Here is a 22,044-nt window from a genome sequence, read left to right on the forward strand (position 1 = left end):
AGTTATGAGCTGCTGCCCTACTATGGACATACTAAGAATGTATTTTTGTAGCTTCTGTATGTTAAATTAGGCATCGTGGGTCACTGTTGTGATGGAGTAACCAGTCAGCTGAGCTCTAAACCAGGTCCTAAGTCTCTTGGACAGGGCTTTAATTTAGTGTACTTTGGGCCAGATGTACAAAGGTATTTAGCGGTCGCATTACTGAAAACGCAATCGCAGACATGGTGGTCTGCTGACCCCAGCAGGCCAACATTCCTGTGACTTTTGGCCCTTCTCAATGGATTGCAAATTAGTCTGACTCACTGAAATAAGAGAAAAGAAAATCACTTTCATTTTCTATTATACCATGCATGTTTAGTTTATTACTGTGGTACTTAGTCAGTTCATTAACAGCATAAAAAAGGACAGGAGAACAGGCCAGTCAACATGTCTTTCACACCTGTAGCGTGCAGGCCTGGGGCTTCTTCAAGGCATTTCTACAGTTACCATACCCCACACTAGTGCAAAGGAGTCAGCATGTCTAAAAAGCTAATTCTGAGAATCTGATTGTGGTTGGCCTCGGTGCAGCTGTGTCAACTGGACTGACAGGGCATGGAGTCACTACGGTCAGAAAAACTGAATCACTGCTGCTGGTTAAGTGATAGCCCAGTGAGAGTCTTGCCTACTTCGACCAGGATTTCTATCGGAAAAAATTCTGAAGAAAGATAATATAATATCTAGGTATTAGGGTACCATGGAGATATAATAATCTACTCAAATTAAACTATTTAACATTATTAGATCAAACAAAAACCTGGAAATAATTACTATTCTCGATCACTGGTAGAAATGCCCTATTTTAAACGTCTACTAATATTTTGTTTATTTTCACAGTTTTACCTGCAAAATAGAAGCCAAATATTTCAAACAAATTGAAAAACTGTTTCAGAACTTTATATGATGAAGTAGAAGATCACTAGTAGCGCTTACAAGACTATAAATTCACCAAGGGAACGATGGGGTGTCTATGCCAAATCTAAGTTTGTGCTATTTTGCAGGTTCTGCAAATATATTCTGGAATTCTATTCAACACATCTGATGACACAAATATAAAACTGATGTTTAAAGAACTCTATATGGATCTCCAGGCTGTTTTGAGAAATCATAAATGGCCAAAAATGCGATATTATGCTATTCAAGCCTTAAGTTATTACAAAAAGAAATTCTTTACTTATTCTACAATTCCCTACATACATGCACATACATTACTGAGTGACTGCATAAAGAGGGTACTGTTATATCCTAGAAGAAGATTACTGTGAAATGTTTAAATGACACAACATGGTATTGGCTATCATTCCAGAAGATTAAGCCTTTTTAATTAATTCACCCATGTCTCCTACAAGTCCAAGAGTTAGCATCACCTTTATTTCAAAATCACATTCAGGAGGTTGGAGAATAGTATAAGAGATTAAGCCAAAAGCTGAATAAATGTGAGACATCCTATCTCTTAAAGAAGTGGGAAAAATAGATGAAGGTGCAGATTAAAGATCAAATGTACATCAATTTCTTAGAGAATCATTCATGAAGCAACTGTTTGAGAAATTGACTTTTTTACCCTAAATGGCTACTTTATTATGCACCTATTATGCACATAAGGCTCTCAACGAATGTGGTCTCCAAATTTTCCTTGGGTGCTTCAGATGTCAGCAAGCTGGTATAGGAGATAAGGTGCATATAGCACTTAAATTCAGAACAGCATGACAAAAGTTACAACAGACAAAATAAATGAGAGTACCATTCTTGTGTTTTGGACTACTCAAAGCCCTAAAATGTACTGGATGGAACTTGCATGCTATGACTGCCGCTTTGTAATAAACACTGTATGGCAACATAACCATATTGTTGACTTTTACATATGGAATAACACTATGTATTTGGAAGCAACCTGGCACATATAAGAGTATCCCGCAGCTGGCATGTGGATGTTTCAAATACCATTAGGGTTTCTGTGAAATTTCTACAGGACATTTTGTATATTTTACATTAGTTCATTACTTACTCTGTAGAAGACTCCAACTCAGATTGTGCAAGTCTCAAGTTACTGATGGTTTTGTCCTATGAAAAAACATAAAAACAATGGCTATTATAGCAAGATTTAAAAGGAAAATGTATGCACCTTCTGAAACATTTGGTACCTAGGGATCTCAGTGTTTTATCTCTGCAGGTTCTTTATATTTTAAACTTCTTGGTCACAGGCTGAGAGGTTAGAAAGAGATTTACTTTCTGTCAACGTGTAAAATGAAGGGTACCTCCTGTTTGCTGTATGAATGGGAACATGGACATATGCTTCTCGCATAAACAGAGGAAGCATCTGTAAGAAAGAGATATCAGTTGTGAAGGATGTGGGTCCTTCACAAGTAATACGTTTGCAATTCCTCTGTACTGGGAACCATAACTCCAGTGTAGCATTTGATTCTCTCAGGGTAGCAAAGCAGAATAGTCTAAGGCCTACTTAAGGGAGGTAATGTGAGCTAGTACCAGCTCGCTGGTAAGCTACAACAGCACTGAATACATTACTGTCCAGCCAGTGCTTTTTATTAAAAAAGTAATATTACACATGTACGTCTAAATAGTAGCAAAAAATACAAATATGTAGAATCAGGTAGACAGAAATACATTTGGTGACATCCTCAGAACGGTTTACACCCCCCAGCAAGTCCTAATCATTTATAACAAACAGCCTTAGGATGGTCGTCCCCCAAAGCTTTTTGCCTTATTCCTTCATTTTCCCAGATATTGTTTTGTTGGCCTTAGGACTCTGTTCATTTTACCACTGCTAACCAGTGCTAAAGTGCATGTATTTTCCCCTCTAAACATGGTAGAATTTGCTTATACCAAATTGGCACATTTAATTTACTTGTAAGTCCCTAGTAAAGTGGCACTACATGTACCCAGGGCCTGTAAATTAAATGGTCCTGCTTACAAGATACAGGGCAACCCAATATTCCCCCAGGGAACTGGGTAAAGGTCTACAGCAAAAAATGTTCCTGGAGGAGTTACTTACACATTGCTTTATGTATGATGTCAGTCATGAGATCCATCAATTAATGTCTATGGGTGAATGGACCTGGAGCACGTACTGCTCCACACACTTACATAGCCCTTTAACCATGTTTCAGGACTGCCATAGCAGCCTGTGTGGGCCATTTAAAACTGTGATTTCGACCTGGCACGTTAAACCTTTTGCCAAGCTCAACCCTTCCTTTTAATGTATGTAAGTCATCCCTAACATCCTTAAATTAGGCCGAACACAACCCATAGGGCAGGGTGTAGTGTTTTTTAAAAAGGTGGACATGTGCATTTACCTTTTAAATCTCTTAAGCTCATTTTTCACTAATAGCCTGCCTCTCCCACAGGAGAATAGTGGATTACCTTTTCACATTTAGTAAGTGATAACTTTCAAATGGGAGCTAGTAGGAATGCCAAGTTTGGTGTCTACAGAATTGTCATTTAAAACCCTCTTTAATAGTAAAGTTGGATTTTAAATCCCAGTACTGAAAATACCACTTTTAGAAAGTTGGCATATAGGTGTCCTAACCATTTGGTGCCTTCTGCCTGTATCCTGGGTCACATCACCAGGTGTAGCTGGCAGTTGATCTTTGTGTACTGCTCCCAGGCAGTGAGACAAAGGGAAATAGGTGTTGGCAGGATGGGCCATTTCTGACATGATGAGGGGGAGAAGCACTCACCTACCACACTTGCACATCGACAAAGAGTCTTCCTGGGCACATTCACAAAGGGTTTGGCACTAGTTTTTTGTAACCCTCCAGACAAGCTGGGGCCAGGAAATTCCAAACACCTCTGGGGGTGAAAACCTCCAGAACCTTCTTCTGCTTCAAAGCTGAGACCATTTATAAATAGGGACCACAGACCCAACTCTTCAGTGCACCTGTGGAAGACTCAGAAGAACTGCTGTGCTGCTCTGCAAGAAGGCCTGCTATTCTGTTGCACTGCTGCCTAAGCAAAAGGACAGGACCTACTTGTTGACCGGAGGTTCACCACAGCGACCCACAAGGGCTAACTGGCTGCCCTCCTGATCAGAGCTTCAGGGACAGAAAAGCCTGCAACCATCTTGAACCCAGCACCAGGACTCTACCTACTGTTTGTCCTACCCACCACGTGGTGCCACCCCAGTCCTGGACCCCTGAAAGTGGGTCAGATGGTTGTCTGCCAGCCCAGCTGTGGTCCTATGAAGTTGAACTGATGCAGTGCAACATCTCCTCATACACACATCGGAACCACTGCAGAGCAACCCATCTCCAATGTGGACCTCGCATCGCGGTTCGCAGTCTCCTCAGAACAGCCGCTGCACAACCCATCCTCTATGCAGGCCTACGCATCACAAACCCCTCATCAACAGCATCCTTGACAACTCTGCATTGCAGCCCGCAGCTCTTCTGAGCCTCCTGTGTGTGAAGCATCTGTGACGCAGAACTTCCCATCGCAAGCCCATCAGCGATGGCATCCTCAAAAGCAACGCAGGACTTTGCATTGCAGCCTTGTTAGATTTCTGTCAGTGTCAGATTTGCGCAATAAAGCAATAAGAGTATAACTTGACAATTATAAAAATATTACAGGCCCAATCTACCTACAGAGGCACCAATGGCAGATTTTAGGCAATAAAATATTAGTATAATTTCAGAGTCCAGTACAGAACAGATCAGCCTGGTGCCTTCCAATACATTCACACAGTTAAAGTTTGTGCACTGATCCTTACGAAAACGTGCAGTAAAACCTAGTCGTCGTGTTATTTTAACCTTTCCCTACATTCTGTGTGAAACAAAAATGAAAGCTAAATATGCATTTATTTAATTTGCCCCAGTGAAGGTCTGATGCACAACACCCCTGAGAGAAGAAAAAATGACTTGTCTAGAGGGGGTTGATATTATTAGCATATGTACTGAATTGAATGACACTGACCAACAGCCCAAATATAACCAAGGTACAGTGAGGACCACAGCTACAGTTAATTGTCCCATCCTACTCTGTAACTCTGTTCCATAAATGTACCAACATTATTTACATTATATATTCTGTCCAGCGCTCAATTCGAGCCGGTGGTTGCCGGTGTGGCGCACTAGCACTCATTGTTGGGGACCGGCACTTGTTTTTCCTCATCAGATATTTCCTGGGTGCAAGATAGGCATGGACGTCAATTCACCAAAATGCCATAGGTAGTGGAAAGTGTCATCACATGCCCTTTGACCTTCCCTTTCACTCACTCACACACACACCTGCTTACACATACACAAGTCTCTCACATAAACACAGCCTCACCAGAAAGCATACACAGCATACATTTAAAAGCAATTTTTACTTACCCCAGCTAACTGTACTTCACATTTTTTACACTAATAGTGAATAAAGTAATACTATGCACTATTAGTGTAATAAAATAAATTACCGCAAAAGAAGGCGAGTGGAGCACCAGCCGAGCTGCCCTTGTGTTCCTGGCATTGATTTTGCCACCTTTGAGGCTAGGAGTCGCGAAGGGCAAGCCAGGGGTCGCAGCTGCGACCCCTAAATGACGTCCATGAAGATAGGGAAAAACACAAAGTGAAAAAACGGGGGAAGAGAAAGACGGCCAAATCGTCAGTCAAAAGGAGAGCAACCAGGAACCTGCAAGGGTGAGATATAGGGGGGCAGGGAGTGTCTGGCAGTGGATTAGAGAAGCCCGATGTGGATTTAAGGCTACCAGCCCTTGGTATTCAGCGCACCGACATTTAATAGCGCTGGCCACGGGAGTCTTTTTTTAACAAACTAAGCACTGATTCTATCCACGCACCTAACCTTGGGTTGAACATACCTTGTTGGCAAGGTTGTCTTCGAGGCACGCAATTCTCTCGGTCTTGTCGTCGACAGTCTCTTGCAAATTATCCTTTTCTTTATCCAGAACGGAGATTGTATTTCTGAGCATGTTCACCTCATCGTGCTGAGAGGCATTCTTGCGATTTAAATGATCTGTAGATCACAGCAACAAAAGCTTCTTACTTATTTGCATTAGACTTATTATTTTCCTTTCACCTAAAGTATCATACACACTGTTAACTGGTTTAATGATACATGGTTTCCACACCTGCTGCAAAGAAAATAAGATGTTGTGAAAAACATAAAACATATTACTGCTGCATAAATAATAATGCTCTGTTTATAACTCCACGTAGAAAAAATAGCTTTAGTTTTATTTGTAAAAAGGCGGGACACTCCGACACTATTGATATTTCAACAACTCGCTGGACACGGGACAAATATTCAGTTTAAAAGGATAGATAAACCTTTGGTGATGATGGGAGGTGAGTGATGGGTGAGAGGAAAAAAGTTACTTGATTCGTAGTGCCATACACTCCCAGTTGCAACCTCTGGAAGCGATATCATCGCAGGATATTAGGTGCCGACTGTCGCGCTGATGTCACTTCTTGACTTTTTTTGTATCCTCATTAAGGCGTGCAGAGTGGAACCAAGAGAGCTCCCACAGCAACAATTACAACACACACCACGTTTGCATTCCTACCTCTGAGGAGGAAGGAGGGTGGTGAGCAATCTGTGGAAAGATTATTCATCCACCAGAAATGTTGTTAACGACGGTAAGTGACTTTTTCTTCTGATAGATGCATCTTTCCACATATTCCTCATCTTATGAATAAGTCCCAAAGCAGTACATGCCTGTCAGGTGAGATTGAGGAATTCTAGTACAAAGGAAATCATGCAGCATAGTTTGAGCAAAGTATCTGTCTGAGATGCGAAGAAATTGTGCTTTGCAAAGGTATGTAGGATGACTGCATAACAGCAGATGTTGGCAAAAAGGTCACCTCAGAAACAGCCATGGCTCCGGGGGAACATGTATGAATGCCTTTCAGGGGTTTTATTTAGCCTGGGTGTAGCGCATAATTACTAAGAGGCTTCAGGTTGCATTTAACCGCACCCATCACAAGACTTAAGTCCTGATTTAGAGTTTGGCAGATGGGATCCTTCATGACTTCTTACTCTGCATATGAGTTGGGTTAGTGGAAACAAGTAAAGGAGGTTCACAGACCACCTGAACCAGGTACTCCCCAAGGAGCTATTCAGAGCAAACTGGACGCACAAAATTGAGGACACCTCCTTTTAGTGTTATGGTGAAAAGATCTATGGTTGGAAACCCCAGTCTAGAGCAGATCACCTCCGTCACATCAGGGTGTAGTTCCCTCCCATAGCCCTCCAGTAAGAGGCAACTGAGAGCATTCACCCTCACACTGAGGTAGCCATATGAACCACTACTGGGAAGATTCCCCATCTCCGTGCCTATTTTCATAGGTGAACCACCTCCCAACATAAGTTCTACAACTCACCCCATCCTGTCTGTTTATATAATGGACAGTGGTGATGTTGTCAAATAGAATTTAGAGATTTCACTTTGAGATAGAATGGAGGAAAGTCTTCAGTGTATGTGCAAGTGCTGTTCCAACACTCTAGTCCCATATTGCCTTGTTACCCAGATGAGCACCCCCATCCCAGCGAGGAGGTATCTGTGTTCATGGTAGCTTGAGCTTGTAGGGTCTGAAAGAGTGACCACCTTAAGAGGGTGGAGAGGCACAACCACAAGTGCAGACCTTGATGTACCCATTGGACGATCAGTAAGTGAGCCAAGAGTCTCCCTATATGTTGCAGCTACTGCCATCTCAGGCACAAATGGAGGGCCTACATCCGCCATTTGGTGTGAGGCACCAACAGGATACACAAGGCTAGGGAGGTTCAATACCGGCAGGACCAGGCATGTGAGTTTAAATCAGACATATTACAATCATTGCTGGAACACCCACAATCCAAGAAGGATGAGGAAGCCCTTCACAAGAGCTGCGTCGAATAGAGTCCCAATAAAAGTCAGCCACCCCAATAGAAGTCAGCCTTTGTGTGGGACTAAGGTGAGGCACTTGTGCGTTGTGACAAAGTGCAGTTCATGTAAAAGAGTAACTGTCCACTAGAGACGTTCCTAGACCAGTATTAGGGACTCCACCTTCACTAGCCAGTTGTCCAAGTATAGAAACACACTGATTCCTGACCTCTGCAACAAAGCTGCCACGACCGTCAGGACCTCCATAAAGAAACATCGGCCCGTCATCAGTTCAAAAGGGAAGCCAGCGAACTGCAAATGTTGAGACCTCACTGAGAACTTTATGTAAAGCTGTTCATGGGGAGGACTGAAAAGTGAATATAGATGTCCTGGAAATCCTGGCAAAACAGTCTACTGAGCTCAAGGCCAACAAGAGTTAGGTCAGGGACAGCATTTTGAACTTATATTGCTAGATTAACAGGTTCAGAAGGTGGAGATCCAGAATAGGCCTCAGGCCCCTGCTGTCCTTGGGGCACAGGAAGTAAAGGAAATAAAGTCCTGAGTATCACTCTTCCGAAGACACCACTTCTATGATCAATTTCTACAATAAGACAATAACATCTGCCTCCATAATAGAGGTGTGAGTTGATGACAGCGTTCTGAAAGAAGGGGGGTAGTCCATCGAGTATAGGATGGGAAGGCTCAGTGCTTTAAATGGAAATCTAGAGGTGCAGGTATTCACTCTTTAGAATACCTACTTGCTAATGAGAAGTGCTGGCACTCTTCTATTAGATGTATTGTAGCAGTGCTGAGAAGTGTAGGCACTCTGCATTTCAAATGAAAGAAGTGCATATAGTCGGTACCGGCCAGTACCTCCCCAATTAAAGCACTGGGATGGGTGTAGTCCTGGTGGGTCAGCTGGGTGACCTAAAAGCCTGTCATGACTGCCTTCCAGTTGGTGATATAGTGGGAGACCTTTTAACCTTCATCCCCGAAAAAACCTCTAAAAGATAGTTATGGAAGGGGCAGAATCAAAGGGCTTAGAATAGGCTGAACCCGCTGAGGGCAGTGGGGAATTGATCTGCCACTGCTGGCACTGTCCAGACCAACACCTTATTCAAAAGGAGTGAAACACCTGATCAGGTTTTTGGACATGTGAAGTAGTTGTCATTGCAATGATTGCAGAGCAATAGAGTAACAAAGGGCTTACGACACAGTTGGTGGAATTGTCATGCAGAGGAAAATCCATCTTTTAAAAAGAAGTGATAATGTGGTAGTCTTGAAACACAGTGGGTATTCTCCAGATACAGGAAAACAGTTTAAAGAAATTTGAGAGAGAAGCATCGGCGCTAGAGATAAAAACAACAGATTTGGTAAAATGTGGACAGAAGGGACGAGAAGGAGCACAGATGATGTAAGCAGTTTTGAGAATAAACAATTATCTTCGTGGGACGTAGCAGGGGCAAAGTGGGAGAACAGGAAAGTGGAAAGAGCAGTTCTAATGTTATCTTAGAATGGATGTGGGTTCTGAAGTCTGTGGCCAGGATATTAGAAGATTCTGCTGGTTGTTTTATTTAACCACAGATTCCTATACTTGTGAATCTCTTCAGGCACCAGGCTGTATCTGTAAAATTTCTGCAACAGTTTCTGTGCTCCAAAAAAGGGTGTCATCAGCGTTGATCACAAATTCCTCCCCCCTCACAACAGCAAGGAGCTCTTTACCATCATCAAAGAGCTCTCCAAACCCAAAGCCAGCAACATCGACCCCACACACACACAACTCCTCTGCGACTCCCTCTCCAACCATTTCCACCGCAAAATCTTAGACATACACAACAGTTTCACACCACACGCACCCGCCACACACACCACCGACTCGATCAGCAAAGACCCACCACCCCCTCAACCTACTACTCACCTGGGCCCCTACCAACGACAAAGAAACTGAAAAAACAATGAATTCCATCCACTCAGGTTCCCCCTCGCACCCCTGCCCCAACCGCATTTACAACAAAGCCAGCCCAACCATCGCTCCCAAGCTTCGCGACATAATCAACAGCTCTTTCGACGACGCCACCTTCCCAGACCCCTGGAAGCACGCAGAAATCACCACACTCCTGAAAAAGCCCAAAGCAGACCCTGATGACCTCACCAACTACCGCCCAATTTCACTCCTCCCCTTCCCCGCCAAGGTCGCTGAGAAACTAGTGAACCCCCGCCTGTCTCACTTCCTAGAGGAAAGCAACTTGACGCCTCCCAGTCTGGGTTCCGCAAGAACCACAGCACTGAGACCGCCCTCATCGCATGTACTGACGACATCAGAACCAGAGTCGACAAGGGCGAGACCGTCGCACTCATCCTCCTGGACCTCTCCGCTGCCTTCGACACTGTCCGCCATCAAACACTCCGCACACGCCTCCACAACGCAGGTATTCGACACAAGGCCCTTGACTGACTGACCTCCTTCCTCAACGAAAGAACCCAGAAAGTGTGCCTCCCTCCCTTCCACTCCACAGCCACCAAAATCATCTGCGGAGTCCCCCAAGGGTCCTCCCTCAGCCCTACCCTTTTCAACATTTACATGACCCCGCTCGCCAACATCCTCCGACCACACGGAATCACCATCATATCCTACGCAGACGACACCCAGCTCATCATCTCCCTTACCCGAAACCCTACCACAGCCAAACCCAACCTCCATGCCGGACTCCTTGACACCACCACATGGATGACACCTAACCACCTCAAGCTCAACTCCAACAAAACCGAAGTCATAATTTTCGGCCCCAACAAAATCATACGGGACGACTCCTGGTGGCCAACCTCCCTAGGCCCCCCTACCAACACCCTCAAACCACGCACGTAACCTCAACATCATCCTGGACCCCTCCCTCTCCATGACCCAGCAAATCAACACCATCACCTCCTCCTGCTTCAACACACACTGCATACTGCGAAAAACCTTCAAATGGATTCCCATAGATACCAGAAAGACAGTCACCCACGCACTCATCAGCAGCGGGCTAGACTACGGTAACGCCCTCTATGCCGGCACCACACTCAAACTCAAACTCCAGAGGATCCAGAACGCAGCGGCCCACCTCATCCCGGACCTCCTACACCATGAACACATCTCCCCACACCTCAGATCCCTTCAATGGCTTCCGATCGACAAGAGGATCACCTTAAAAATCCTCATCCACGCACACAAATCCCTCTACAACACAAGACCAACCTACCTCAACAAAAGAGTGAACTTCCACACTCCCACTCGCCACCTCCACTAGACCGACCTCGCTCTCGCCACAGTCCCCTGCATCCATCGCGCCACCACCGGAGGCAGATCCTTCTCCTACCTCGCCCCCAACGCCTGGAACTCCCTCCCCACCAACCTCCGCAAGACTCAGAACCTCCTGCTCTTCAGAAAGAACCTCAAGACGTGGCTGTTCGAACAGTAATCCATCTCCCCTCCTCCACCAGCGCCTTGAGACTCTCACGGGTGGGTAGTGCGCTCTATACATTTTTTGATTGAAATGATAACACAAAGCTGCATGTAAGTGCCATCAATGTGACATGACATCATTTGTGTCCTCTTGTTTTCCACACCTTCGAACGCTGAGTTGGGCTAGCAAAGTTGAGTTTGCACTGACAGTGTGCAAAACATAACTCAATACCTTATTAATCCCAAAAATTCACTCTACCGAAAGCAATAGTGAGAAATATGTGGTTATAGAGTTTTTAAATGCCAGAAAGAGGGATCACCAAAGGCAAGTAACTTTTTCTTCTGATGGATACGTCTAACTGCAGCTTTTTCACCTTATGAATCAATTCCAAAGCAATGCCCCCTCCAAGGAGGTGATTATGAGGAATGTACTCACACCAGGGAGTACTACAGGACCAAAGAGGTAAAATGACATACTCTGCAGGCTTGAGGATTGATGCAGTAGTGGTGAAGGTATGGACTGATGATCATGTCGGTGCCTGTCAAATGTCCCAAACCAGAACTCAAGCTAGAACAGCGGTGGTGACTTTCATTCTGGTGGAATGAGCACTGAGGACATTAGAAGGCATAGCACAGTTTGATGTAAAAGACAATCCATCTTGATAATGTCTGTTTCTGTACTGCCTTCCCATTCTTTGCATCAGTAAATTCAATAAACAATTGGTGGTCAATATGGTACTCATTAATCTTATCAGTGTAGAAACTAAGGGAACACCAGCAGTCTAATTGGTGTAGCCTCTATTCTTCAGATGGATTCAGTGGAGAAAAGACTGCATAGAGCACGATGGACTGCTCCATGTGGAAAGGCGATAACCCATTCGGAAAAAAGGATGCATGAATCCTAAGTACTAGCTTGTCAAGGAACAAAACAGTTACGGAGCCTGAACTGGCAAGGTCTGCAGTTCAGAAAGGTGATGTGCAGAAGTAATGGAAATTAGAAACACAGTGGTCAGGGTCAAGAGCCTCATAGTACAGCTGTGGAGCGGCTCAAAGGTAGCATAAATCAATAAGGCTGCACTAAATCAAGGTTCTACTGGTGAGTATGAAGAGAGTGGGGTAAAGCATTTAAAAAGCACATAAGAACTGATCATTTGAATGAGGACTGATCAGGAAACTGAAGCAAGGCAGAACAGGCTAATTAAGTAACCAATAAATGTGTCCATGGAAGAGGCTAATCATGCCAAAACAATATAAGCAACAGAACATCAGTCAGTTTTGCTAATAGAGGATCAATTTGCTTCTCCTCACACCAATAGACAACTTTAGTTAAACAGTCTAATACATAAACTTAGTGAAAGTGTGGTGGGCAGCCAGAACGGCATGGTTCTGCTCAGTTTCCATGCATGTAGTAGCAAATTGTGGAGGTTCAGTGCAACACTGCTCGGCAATTATGGCAGCAGATCCTTCCATAGAAACATCACCAATCAAAGACTTTTAGAATTATCTGTGCTCAGTCCCTATCCATTTTTTCAGCACATGCAGATTTAGAGGCAGAAGTGGAAAAGTGCAGCGGGTTATGTTCCACAGGGCGTGACCGTGGTGACCCAACAAGCAGATAGCATTCAAAGAACACAGTGACAGACTGCTTGAAGCAAAAAACATATCTGGCCATAGCATCAATTATTTTCGATTCCCTGACTGGAGGAGCTGCAGGAATTGTTTCACCTTGCAAGTGGAGGCCTGTACCATACTGCTCTCTGTAGTAGGATGCGGTGTGAAAACACAGGGTCACCAGAAGCCAGTCTGTGGCACCTCACAAAAAGGCAATTCACAGTCAGTGCACAAAATAGTTTTGACCAAGTGGATATAATCAGGTCAACCAGAGCCTCATTAAATTACAATGGTTCTGACGTATAAGGTCTAGGTTGCAAAATTTCAGAAAGACGGCTTGTATACACTGTATGATGAGGGGGTTGTCTCATCATCAACACCTTCATGTTGGGCAGGTTGAAGATCTTGTAATGCCTTAAGGTCAGACCCAAAATAGTCTCAATCCTCTTAAAGTACTTCTGTCGAGGTACAGTAAGAGCAGGAGAGTCTTCCTCCACAGGTGGCTGTGCCTTTCTGACTGTAAGTCATGACAATGGTCAAATCCTAATTGAAGAAGGATTTGAATCCAAGACCAGAGATGAAACTGGATCTGGAACAGGTGCCACCAGACATGGTGCTAATAGAAGAAGAACCAACATGGCCTGCAGCACAGGGGTGGACACACAACCAGCGCTGGAGGTTAAGAGGGTTGGCTTTATTCAGAGTCAGTTGCCACCAGTAGCAGCAATTCGACTGGAGCCCTTATCAGGTCTGCACCATGCACAAGAGGGAGCCAGGATCATTTTGAATATTTCCAGGATGGTGTCATGATCTGTGGGTTACTTTGCAGTGCTGAGCAGGGCTTCCAGTGTCATACTACAACGTTTGTGCTGAACACAATCAATATAACAAAGGCTGGGGGTAGTCACAAAGTGTCAGAGATGCCCGGTGAAAGGCTTTGCATCTATAAAGAATGAAAAATACATTCCCATTAATTCCAGTGAATTCTCACATTGTTTGAAATGCCAGTGGCCGCTTTGAAGGTATTTTGATATTCGTTTTCGAGTGGTTTATGGCAACCTTGCTAGACAACTGAGATACTTTGCTGCTGCAGCTAGGACCTGGATTCCAGTCCGTGTGGATACCTTGGAGACTGCTCACCTTTTCCTTGTGTTTGGGAGAACTAAATATAAAACTCAAAAAGGACGTATTATAATTGAAAAAACAGACTTTGTACTGCATCCGAACTATCTTGAAGCTAGACAATTGTATTATTTGTTGCAAATTACTGGCTCCAATTAGATGATGCAATTGAAGATAGTTGTCTTATTTTAAAAAGTCTCTTTGAATATTGACAATGCATATATTGTGTAAAAATACTAGAGATGTTTATGGAAGAAACTAATTAGTATTCAATGGAAGCTATATAATTCTGATGAAGGTTTATTGCATTACAATTTACCAATCACTTATAATAGCTTGACTATATTATAGCCGCAGAGAAAGTTTACTCACAATTAGAAGGTAATTGCCTTAGTATATGCCCAAGGTTGTATTGTGTTGAATACAAAGATATTACTTAGGTTCCAGTTTTCGGGACTATCAGTATTCTACTTCAACACACAGTCTGAAAACCGGAGCAGTTATGAAAGTAGATCAGTTCTATAGAAAGGAACAGATGAAAAGCTATAATAATCAAGTACTAAATGCCCATTCTGCATTTAGAAAGCCACTGCGAGCCACAGACTCTAATGTCCAGCAGAGTGATGAGTCGAAATGACGATATTCAGTGTCTCCACGTTACGGTTAGCCTACACAGTGCAACAGTGTGTGTTTGTGGACACGGAAACGTGCAAAAACATAAATCATTCCCAATGGATCTGGACTACAAGCTTAGTTATTTCCGTTACATGGTGTCACTGAAGGCCTCAACTTGCTGTGGAGACCATGGTGGCCCAGGGAACTTGGGGAATATCAACTCTACGTTTGGCACCGTGTTTCTGGATTACAGACTGTGAGATCTCCCCAAACACTGGGAAGCGTCTGGATGTCGAAGTCTAGCTTATCTTTTCTATGCTTCTTTACGACTTGACCTTACCTTCAATGTACCTGAAAAGGGTGATCTGGACCAAGACCAACTTTGTGATTTAGACTGGGATCAACCCCATTTTTTGTTGTGCCGCAAATCAGAGTTTAGCCTCATAGTCTTGATGGCTTTGGGGTGCATGATGTAGCATTCATCACAGGACTTGGAGTCATGTTTTGTGTCAAGGAATTGGAGGCATATCTTGTGTGGATCTGTAACTGTTGTCTGCTGTAGTCATGCACAACATGGCTTTAAATCTGTTGCTTCCTGGGGGCGACATCCGAATACCCTGCCAAGAAGTTTTGCAGATGTTCCGAAACACTTTGCTAAAGTACGAAATAGGTATGGAGGATTCCCTGGGCCAGAGGAAAACCGGCGGGAAACCGCCGGTTCCCCTTTTCTGACCGCGGCTTTACCGCCGCAGTCCGAATGGCCCTGGAAGAACCGCCAGCCTGTTGGCGGTGCTTCCGTGGTCCCCGGCCCTGGCGGTCACGGACCGCCAGGGTCGGGATGACCCCCTATATGCTGAAAGTCTATGTTTGAAAGAAACGCAAAGTCAGAATTTAAAACATAACACAGCTGTTGGAGTTCTCCGAACTAATAAGACTTTAATACTTAAAAAAAAGGAATCTTCTTTATCGACATTAGAATAATGACAGACTGAGAACAAGACAACAAGGTTCTAAACCCATGCTTTGCAGTTTGCATGTAACTCCTGGATGCTGGTTCATAGATTACTGTGCTATTTTAGAAGGATTGCAATTTATGAACTGCAAGTAACAAAACAATCTCTTTGTCAAAAGCAGCAACCCACTCACCTATCTATCGAAAATAAAATCTGTGATTTGGGTGTTAAATGACGTGCATTGCAGCAAACACATTAACCTACTATGCTGCTTTATGAGTCAAAACTGTGACTGGGCAACAACACAGATCTCTCCAGCAAGGTCTGTTGAGAACCAGTTATATTATTACCATTATAACTAGCCCCTCAAAATTGCTGGGCACACAAAGATCTCTGCGGCAGGCGCCTTAAGTCTATAAGATATTATAAAATGCAGCCTCTGTGTGACCAATTAAATAAGCCACAACTGTTTCACAGTCACATTTCAATTTGTTGCCAGTTTCTCTGGGATGGCGTCTTTAAACAATAAATGCATAAGTTGACTGTCAGATTCATCTGTTCCGGCCCCACCCCATGTGACTTCATCGTTTTCTGCTGTCAAATCCGAACCCTCAATTTATGGGTTCCTGGAGTAATATTTTTTCCAATTCCAGCACTGATCATATCCAAAAGCCGGTCAAACGACTGGCATTCTGTCAAAATTTCAAACACCTCTGACAGTTCCAACAATACCTCTTGGCCAGCCATTTAAGTGGAGGACAATTCCGTCCACCACACAGATTTGGAACCTAAGTACAAGATATTCAGAGTTGTTACTCTTGTACTAGTCGTCCCTAGCTCATCTTCCTCATTTTTCATAGGCTGTCCTACATTAAGCCTGAGAATAGCTACACATTTGCAAACCAACAATTTATTTATTATAGAAATTATAGAAAAAAAGTTACGTGCAGTAAAGTTCCCCAAGCTCCAGCCACCTGCACTACACTGAATTCCGGAGCTTCAATCCTACTTTTCCTCCACTTCATGAGCAACATGCAGCTATGAGGATAATATAGACGTAAAGTGGACTAAGAGCCTGTTCTCAGAACTGGTATCTTTTAAAAACTAACCTGTTTTTTTAACATTACAGATTTCAGAAATCCTTGTTAAACATTATATATATATATATAAATAAACACAAAAGGATGATGGGCAGAGTGCTGAACAATACAAACACTCACCCCCAGTCACAGATCTGGATTTAATCCATTGTTCTTTTGCTCACCATGCCACACCAGTTTGGACGCAGTCATATGCAAATCAGTCTTGACCCTGATCCTCATGGTAACAGCCCAGCCAGAACTGCCAGGCCAGGTCCTCACCAGACCGGAAACAAGCATCCTGGGACCGGTTTCAGGGTATCACCCTTCCTCAGCCAGGCTAGCTTGAATCAAGTGGCACAGTGAGCACAGGAACCACGAATGGGCATACCCTTCCCACTTAGGGCAACTTTAGCAACACAAAAGGGTGATATACAGAGTGCTGAACAATGCAAACACTCACCCTCAGTCACAGATCTGGGTTTGATCCATCGTTTTTTTGCTCTCCATGCCACCCCAGTTTGGACCCAGCCATGTGCAAATCAGTCTTGACGCTGTTCCTCATGGGAACAGTCCAGCCTGAACTGCCAGGCCAGGTCCTCCCTGGACCGCAAACAAGCATCCTGGGACCGATTTCAGGGTATCACCCTTCATCAGCCACGCTAGCTTCAATCCAGTGGCACAGTGAGCACGGGACCCACGTCTGGGCATACCCTTCCCACTTGGGGCGACAAATGCAAAAACAAGAGATGATGGACAGAATGCAGAACAAATCAAACATTCGCCCCCAGGTGAGCAAGATAAGCACTATAGGCTGAACATCCTATTGTCGTATTGATGTTATTGGTATTAGCGTCAATACAAAAGGAACAGGCTTATGGGATGGCACCGGAGCCGATGTGGGACCTGATGGGGGAACAAGGGGCACAGACAGCACTGAGGGTGGACCCATCTGTGTGAGTCCAACTGGAGGTCCCTGCACATCCTTGGGGCCCCAAGGTGCACCACGGGGCGCTAGAAAGGCGCCAAAAATACAAAGCTTGGCCTCTCTGAAGGCCTATACTTGCTATGATGTTGCTGAACTACAAGTTAAAGATGCACCAGGACCAAGCTTGGAATTGGCTTTGATGGAGAACGGGACAAAACTGGGAGGCATATGGTCACTCTTGTGCCCTCTCTGGAGCTAGAGTGGCGAGAAGGTACCAATTCCTGCTTCGAATTCTGCTTTTTCTTGGTCTTACCCGAAGACTACTTAAGGATCAGGAACGGAATCTTCCTTTCAACATCAACCAGTCATAACGTGGAGTCTTCCTGTGTTTGGGGAGTTAAAGCTTGGCTTCATGGTCCCATATGGCCCTTCTGGTTCATCAGGGGGCGATTGTTACAGGCCTTGGAGTCATGGTCGAGGTTTGAGCAGCAGAATAAATGTCATTGTGCATTAAGGACAACTGATGCACAGCATTTCAAAACTGAGTATTTTGGAGATTTGCTGGTGGACAGGTAATGTGTGATGAAGTTGAAATGTTTGTGAAGTTATGTGAAGAAATTGATTTCAGCGGCCTAGCACAGAAGGTGTGGATAATGATTAGAACTTGTGATGGTTACTGGTAGCGTTGGATATTGTTGGGCAATTGGATTATTGACCAGAGAGGCAAATACTGCACATTTGTAGTGGGAATTGGATACAGTATGCAGGCGGAAAGGAATAATCACCAGGAATATGCAGACATAATATAGGCTGTCTTTCACATTCTTTACATAAGGAAATCACTTTCTGAAAAAGTACTTGCATAATTTATACCTTTTCTCCCCCTCTCTCAATTTCCCATAACCCTTGGACTTAAATTCTATAATAACTGTGCAACAAGGGTTTAAATTAAATAAAAACCAATGGCCCGCATAGCTAAGCCTGTGCCTAGCAATCACGAGTTTGCTAGTCTTTCAGAAGTTGTTCTCCCCAAAACCCATCCACTCACTTTTTCACGTGAGTAGCACATTCCTTCCTGATATTGAGAGCATCACTTTTGCTGTAAATCACAGTATGCCTTCTCATATGCTTGTTGGGAGTATGAATAAGGTACGCAAACGTTTTCCTTCTACTTTGTGTTTCTTCCTTCTTTATCACCATACAGTCTTGGAAAAAGTCCCTGGCCTGCCCTCGAGTCCCAGGATGACTCAATGTTTCAAATGTTAATGTTTTCAAAAAGTGTATCCATACTTGTACAGGGCAATTGTTGTCTAGAAGCATTTGGTATTTGCAACTCAATTTTAGAAATAAAATAGACTGCATTTGTGCTCAGAATTATGATGTTTTTGGAAAAAAATTGTTATCGAACATAGCCACACAGTGCTGTAATGCCCGAAGGACAACAGAAAGTAAGGAGAAACATTACAGCACAGTAAAATACCCAAGAAATCTTAAATTAGATTGGAGTGAAGATTTAAACCAACAGATGTGTGCATATCGCACTATGTCTCATGAAGTCAGGTCCCATTCATGCTATAAGCCGTACCCAAAAACAATGACTCCTTGAAGGGCAAACTCATGGAAATGGAATAACAAGGCTTTGCTTGTCATATCTGGGCTCCAACATATATACTGCTATCTATTTCTTAGAACTTCATAAAGTCTGGGTTCTGATGCCAGCTTCCCCAGAGAGACATTGGGGAAAAATTCAACTCCCAGAAGAAGATGGGGTAGAACATTCATCTCCTTCACAGGAAAGGGCTAAGAGAGAAGGAACAGGCCTTATAATGCATAACTCATTCTATGGCTATGGCTGGTTTCTAGAGTGTGTGTGCACTTTAGGCTTTTTAAACAGCCTTGTGAAGACTCGAAAGTAAACAACTGTGAGGTCTTTGAGCTTTATCTAAAGAATATTTAAATGGTACTAATCAGTAAGAGCAACAGAAGACAAGCATTTGCTAGAGTTAGAGCTATTAGCCTTGTAAACTCCTAACCGGACTTTTCTTGCCACATAAACTGAATATGAAAAGTAAACAGTTGCACATAAGCGAGCCGACAGCCCCCATGATCGTGAAGGTGACACACAAAAGGAAACAGAGGTTCGCTTGCAGTCAAACATAGCGGCAAAAGTGCAATTATCCATGTAACCCGCTAAAGTGCAATTATCCATTTAACAGGGTCGATGTCATGCAAAGTGCTCAACTACTGCCCAGCAAGTTCGCCCTGCGTAGGAAATAAAAAGAAAAAGTAGTCCAGAAGCCATTCGGAAAACACAGAGCCTTGTACGTTTTCAGTAGTTTACCGGTGTTTTCGAGGAGGGCTAAACAACAGAAAAGGCATGACCTATGCATGCCTTTCATTAATGAAATCAAGCGAATTTTAAAAGGCAAGCCCACACAACCAAACTGATGGGTGTGGTTAAAAGCGCACACAGATATTACAACAGGGGCCAGAGCGCTTGCACACTAGACCCTAAAAAAGAAAGACTTTGGCTAAGTAAGGTCAGTAAAAGGCCAGTTAGAACAACTCAGTGGATCTAACATAATCTTTGCAAATAGTATAGATAAATCATTGGAACTTGAAACTTCACTTAGAACTAAGTATGTTTTTTCAATAGACGAGCGAACCAATGTATTACAAATTCTAAGACATAGATGAAAAGGACAAAAATATTGATGCATAGCTCAAATGATGTCTCACAGAGACTGGAAACACGTGTAATCTCCATGCATGGCTCTGTTTGTTCTAGGCTGATAAGGCCCAGCAGCTGGACCTAATCACTCTATTTACCATAAATAAAAAAACATGCGAAGTGAGCACTACCTATTTTATCCTCAAGTGTAGCAATTTGTTCTTGTGATAACTGAAGTTCATTGGACTTTACTGACAGGCGATGCTGAACATCTTGTTGGGACTTCTGTAACTGCTCAATCAACAACCTAAGAAGTGAAAAACAGAAATTATTAAAGTAGTTGAGGCAAACATCCCTGTTATTATCTATTTATCAGTGAATATTGGTATCAGGCTAGTTCTACAGGCCCTCACAACTCAAGTCCAATGAACCAGTACTTGTAACACGTATTGAAGCTGCACCAGGACAAGCAGAACGAAACACTATTGTAGGCCGAATGAAATGCTGAGGTCCTCCTTTTTTATTAGACTAACATTCAGAGGTTTGTGGGGATGAACAGTCAAGGCTTACTTAGGGTTATGACGGTTATAACAGCTAGTTCAGGAGTCACGTGTTTCACTGACAAATAGATTCTTCAAGCCATGCTAGTTTATAAAAAGGAACAATATTTTTTTTAATCACTACGCAAATAGGCAGCAGTACATCTAAGATGATCCATGGCATACAGCTCTAGTGGGTACTTCCAAAATTATGGGGGTCATTCACCGGCCGCCAGGGCCACCGACCACGGGAGCACCGCCAACAGGCTGGCGGTGCTCCCACGAGCATTCTGACCGCGGCGGTTCAGCCGCGGTCAGAAGCGGCAAGTCGGCGGGCTCCCGCCGACTTACCGCTGCTCGGGGGAATCCTTCATGGCGGCGGAGCGCGCTCCGCCGCCATGAGGATTCTGACCCCCCCTACCGCCATCCTGTTCATGGCAGGAAAGCCGCCATGAACAGGATGGCGGTAGGGGGGGGTCGCGGGGCCCCCGTAAGAGGGCCCCGCAAAGTATTTCAGTGTCTGCCTTGCAGACACTGAAATACGCGACGGGTGCCACTGCACCCGTCGCACCTTCCCACTCCGCCGGCTCGATTACAAACCGGCATCCTCGTGGGAAGGGAGTTTTTCCCTGGGCTGGCGGGCGGTCTTTTGGAGACCGCCCACCAGCCCAGGGAAAAACTCATAATACCCTCCGCGGTCTTCTGACCGCGGAGCGGTATAATGGGGGCGGAATTCTGGCGGGCGGCCTCCGCCGCCCGCCAGAATCAGAATCACCCCCTATGTGTCTAACACCATTGCTCAGGACAGGTAGAAATGTACATGGGGAATGAATTTTGTAATTACAAGCAACTGTAAAGAACAAAGATTGTAATCACTAATATACTAGTGCATATGGTCATTAGGGTATACTACCAGAATAACAATTTGTAAATATCATGCTGAAAATATCATAGCAGCGCTATTGACCAGGAAAATATTGTGAAGTTAAATATTTAAAGATAAGTATAGATTTGCTATATTTACCTCCACACATATGTACGTTCACAAAATACATCTTCAAAGTGGGTGGTTGAAACTGCCGCACTGCCTCTCATGCATTCCAGGTAGCCAGTGTCTGCTCTCAGCACAAAGAACGGGGTTCATGGATAAGGAAGGGGCCCAGTTGTTTCAATGAATGTATACCATTTGGTCAGGAAATCAGACCAAAGCCTTTGTCAAAATGTCTCTCTTT

At 44.0% G+C, this 22,044-nt stretch overlaps 1 protein-coding gene across 1 annotated transcript in view; it reads right to left on the bottom strand.

Moving 5' to 3' along the window:
• CEP135 (centrosomal protein 135) overlaps nt 1-22,044 on the bottom strand; it is a 278,727-nt gene that overhangs the window by 133,664 nt on the left and 123,019 nt on the right. Inside the window, exons 16-18 of the mRNA XM_069200895.1 lie at nt 20,465-20,580; nt 5,849-6,003; nt 2,042-2,097 (exon numbers count right to left, since the gene is read on the bottom strand). Coding sequence (XP_069056996.1) covers nt 2,042-2,097; nt 5,849-6,003; nt 20,465-20,580 — 327 coding nt within the window. The remainder of the gene's footprint in view (nt 1-2,041; nt 2,098-5,848; nt 6,004-20,464; nt 20,581-22,044) is intronic.

This window comes from Pleurodeles waltl, chromosome 1_2 (assembly GCF_031143425.1).
Source record: "Pleurodeles waltl isolate 20211129_DDA chromosome 1_2, aPleWal1.hap1.20221129, whole genome shotgun sequence".
NCBI classification, from domain to species: Eukaryota; Metazoa; Chordata; class Amphibia; order Caudata; family Salamandridae; genus Pleurodeles; species Pleurodeles waltl.